The 2,796-nt window shown below is 41.5% G+C and overlaps 1 protein-coding gene across 1 annotated transcript; it reads right to left on the reverse strand.

The window, feature by feature from the left end:
- Positions 1-696: 696 nt before the first annotated feature.
- Positions 697-1,967, reverse strand: LOC138887853 (uncharacterized). Its single transcript, XM_070169644.1, has 2 exons — positions 1,356-1,967; positions 697-1,248 (listed from the first exon to the last, which is right to left on the reverse strand). Exons 1-2 carry the CDS (start codon positions 1,965-1,967, stop codon positions 697-699), a joined length of 1,164 nt encoding a protein of 387 aa, XP_070025745.1.
- Positions 1,968-2,796: the final 829 nt, after the last annotated feature.

A 2,796-nucleotide genomic window follows, 5' to 3' on the forward strand; every position in this document is an offset into this window, starting at 1 on the left:
CAGAAAGTAAGACAATAAGGTAAAACATCTGGATCACACCCTGAGATAATCCGGATGCAGAAAGGATTGCAAGACTGGCTATTAAGACTCCCGTCTGATGGAGAACTTTCATGCTTAGCGACCATTTTTTAGCTTTTCTTTTGTCTCGGCAATGGTTGCAACGACTTTCAGTGCTAGATCAAATTCCTTAGCTTCACAAATCATTCCGACCATTGGCCCGATGTTGTGGGCAGGCAACAGATTGTTCATCACATCAGGAGCTTATTCATCCCGAAACGATTCTTTGAGCTTCAATCAAATCTTCAATTGCCCTTTTGAGGGTCCAACAGTCCTCCGTACTGTGTCCCACTGCTCCAGAGTAGTATTCACTTCTAACGTCAGCTCGGTGCAAGGGGGACTCGTGGTTTGGCTGGTTCGGGGCCACTGGCTGCAATAGATCTAGCCTAATTAGCTTTTGGAAAAAGCTTGAATACGATTCAATAATAGGGGTGAACTGATTCTTTCTGAAAGGCTATCTTAGGCGAGGATTGTATTGGGGATCATTTGGTTGAGGATTATATGGAGCTTGGTAAGGATGGACATTTCTGGGAGGTGGAGCTCCATTTTGTGTATGATGTTGTGGTTGTGTGTAAGATTGCGTGCTCATCATCGCATAGGGAGGCGGTGCCAGAGTGGGACCATAGGAGGCACACATGACTAGCTGAATGACCTGCTGGCCCCTTTCGAGTTTGAAACCATCATGGCTCCCTCCTTACTCCCATTTCTATTCATCAAACCCTCCGAACCATTTTGAACATCTGATGATGTGGATTTAAAAGCAACATGACTCAAGATTCGGCCCGTTTTTAGACTATTTTCAACCATTTCTCCAATATTGATAGCCTCAGCAAACGGCTTTCCCATAGAGGACATCATGTTTTGGAAGTAGTTCGCCTCTTGGGCCTGTAGAAAGACCATGGCCATTTCACTTTCATCTATTGGAGGCTTTACCCTGGCAGCTTGCTCATGCCATTTGACAGCATATTCGCGGAAGCTTTCTATGGTTTTCTTTTTCAATTTGGACAAGGAGTTTCTGTCGGGCGCGATATCCACATTATATTGGAACCGGCGGACAAAATCGCGAGCCATATCGTTACACACATACCAATGAGTAATTTCTTGATCTATATACCACTCAGAAGCGATTCCAGTGAGGCTTTCCCCAAAATAGGCCATTAGCAGCTCCTCTTTTCCACCAACACCCCTTAACTGGTTACTGTATCATTTCAGATGAGCGACCGGGTCTGCGTGCCCGTCGTACTTTTCAAATTTTGGCATCTCAAAGCCAACTGACAAGTGGACATGGGGAAACATACAAAGGTTAGAGTATGAGACACTCTTCTGGCACTCAAACCTTGCATATTTTTAGGGCTTTGTTCCAGGCTCTTTATCTTTCGATCCATCTCCTCTTGCTCGGAATTTTTAACAACCTTTTCTTGCTCCCCCGAGAGATCATATTGCGGAGGTTGAATGAAAGAGTATGGGGTCACATATGTTATTTCTGATTGAAGTTGTGGACCCTGAAAGGTGAACATTGGAGGCTCAACATACGACCATGGTAAAGTTGGTTGTGCTCTGGTGCAGACTGGAGCTGCAGAGAACAATATTGGAGGTGCTCTAGAAACTGGCATCTGGGGGCGAACCACAGAAGGCATGCTAGGAACATTGGACATCATTAGAGGGTGCCCACACGGGATGAGCGGGTTGGGCACTGGGGCGTTTGTAACCTCACCTGACCTGGGGATCAACTCAGTGAACCCAGAGATTGCACTTGGCGGTTCCCTACCATTAGACCATGCGTCCCACATTTCCAATATGCGGAGACGCAACATCTTATTCTCTTCAGCAGCTACTGATTCTAGCTGCAGAATAGCCGATGCCGGGCAATCCTCAGGATCGATGATTTGTAGATTGCTTGCGGAGGCCATCTGTGCCTTTAGATCTTGTAAAGGAGGGGAGGCCAGACTACCAACAAAACCAACCACCAAAACCTAGCTAGTTTTCACACCCAACAACGTTGTTAGTTTTGAAACATTTAACATATATGAAATCGCATATTGGGATGCAATACACCTAACCGTTAAATGCTTCTACCGTGTGTTTGAACGGTTGCATGTTTCATCCCGGCCTTAACTAGCCCTTTTCACTCTGTACCTCCTTTCTTCATTTCTGCCTCTCTTAATCACTCTTGATTTTTTTTATTTTATTTTCGTCGCTCTTTTATTTTTTGGCACTCTTTTCTTCTTTTTTGTTTTGTTTTGTTTTTGTCACTCTTTTATTTTGTCACTCCCTTTTTCACTCAATTTTTCTTTCTTTTTTTTACAGTTTATTTTTCACTCAGTTAATTTTATGGCTATGATCGAATCCGATGAAGATTGCCTACGTATCATGACGCCACATGAATCAGATCTTGCGTAGTTCGGAAAGATCGAAAATGGAGTAAATAAACTAACTTCTTTTTTTTGTTGGATATTTTGAAAGAAATATTTTAAAAGAAGAAAGGAATTTTTTTTTGATTTTGGATTTTGGATTTTTCTTTTATTTTTGGAAGAAAGACTTCTAAAAATTTATTTTCTTTTGATATGAGCTTTGGGAATTTTATAAGTAAAAAGAAAATATTTTTTTTGTTTGAATTTTCATTTGTTTTCTCTTTTTCTAAAGAAAAAAGAAAATATTTTTGGATTTTGAATGTTACCTCTTATTTTCGAAAGAGGGACTTTTAAGAAAATGTTTTGGATTTCTGAGTTTTTATTTATT

Source organism: Nicotiana sylvestris, chromosome 3 (assembly GCF_000393655.2).
Source record: "Nicotiana sylvestris chromosome 3, ASM39365v2, whole genome shotgun sequence".
Lineage (NCBI taxonomy): Eukaryota > Viridiplantae > Streptophyta > Magnoliopsida > Solanales > Solanaceae > Nicotiana > Nicotiana sylvestris.

Excerpts from the sequence above, each read along its gene's own strand:
- LOC138887853 (XM_070169644.1), bottom strand. The coding sequence starts at position 1,967 with ATGGCCTCCGCAAGCAATCTACAAATCATCGATCCTGAGGATTGCCCG. Across the intron at positions 1,249-1,355 it reads TGTCTCATACTCTAACCTTT|TTAAGGGGTGTTGGTGGAAA; the intron begins GTATGTTTCCCC and ends TACAGTAACCAG.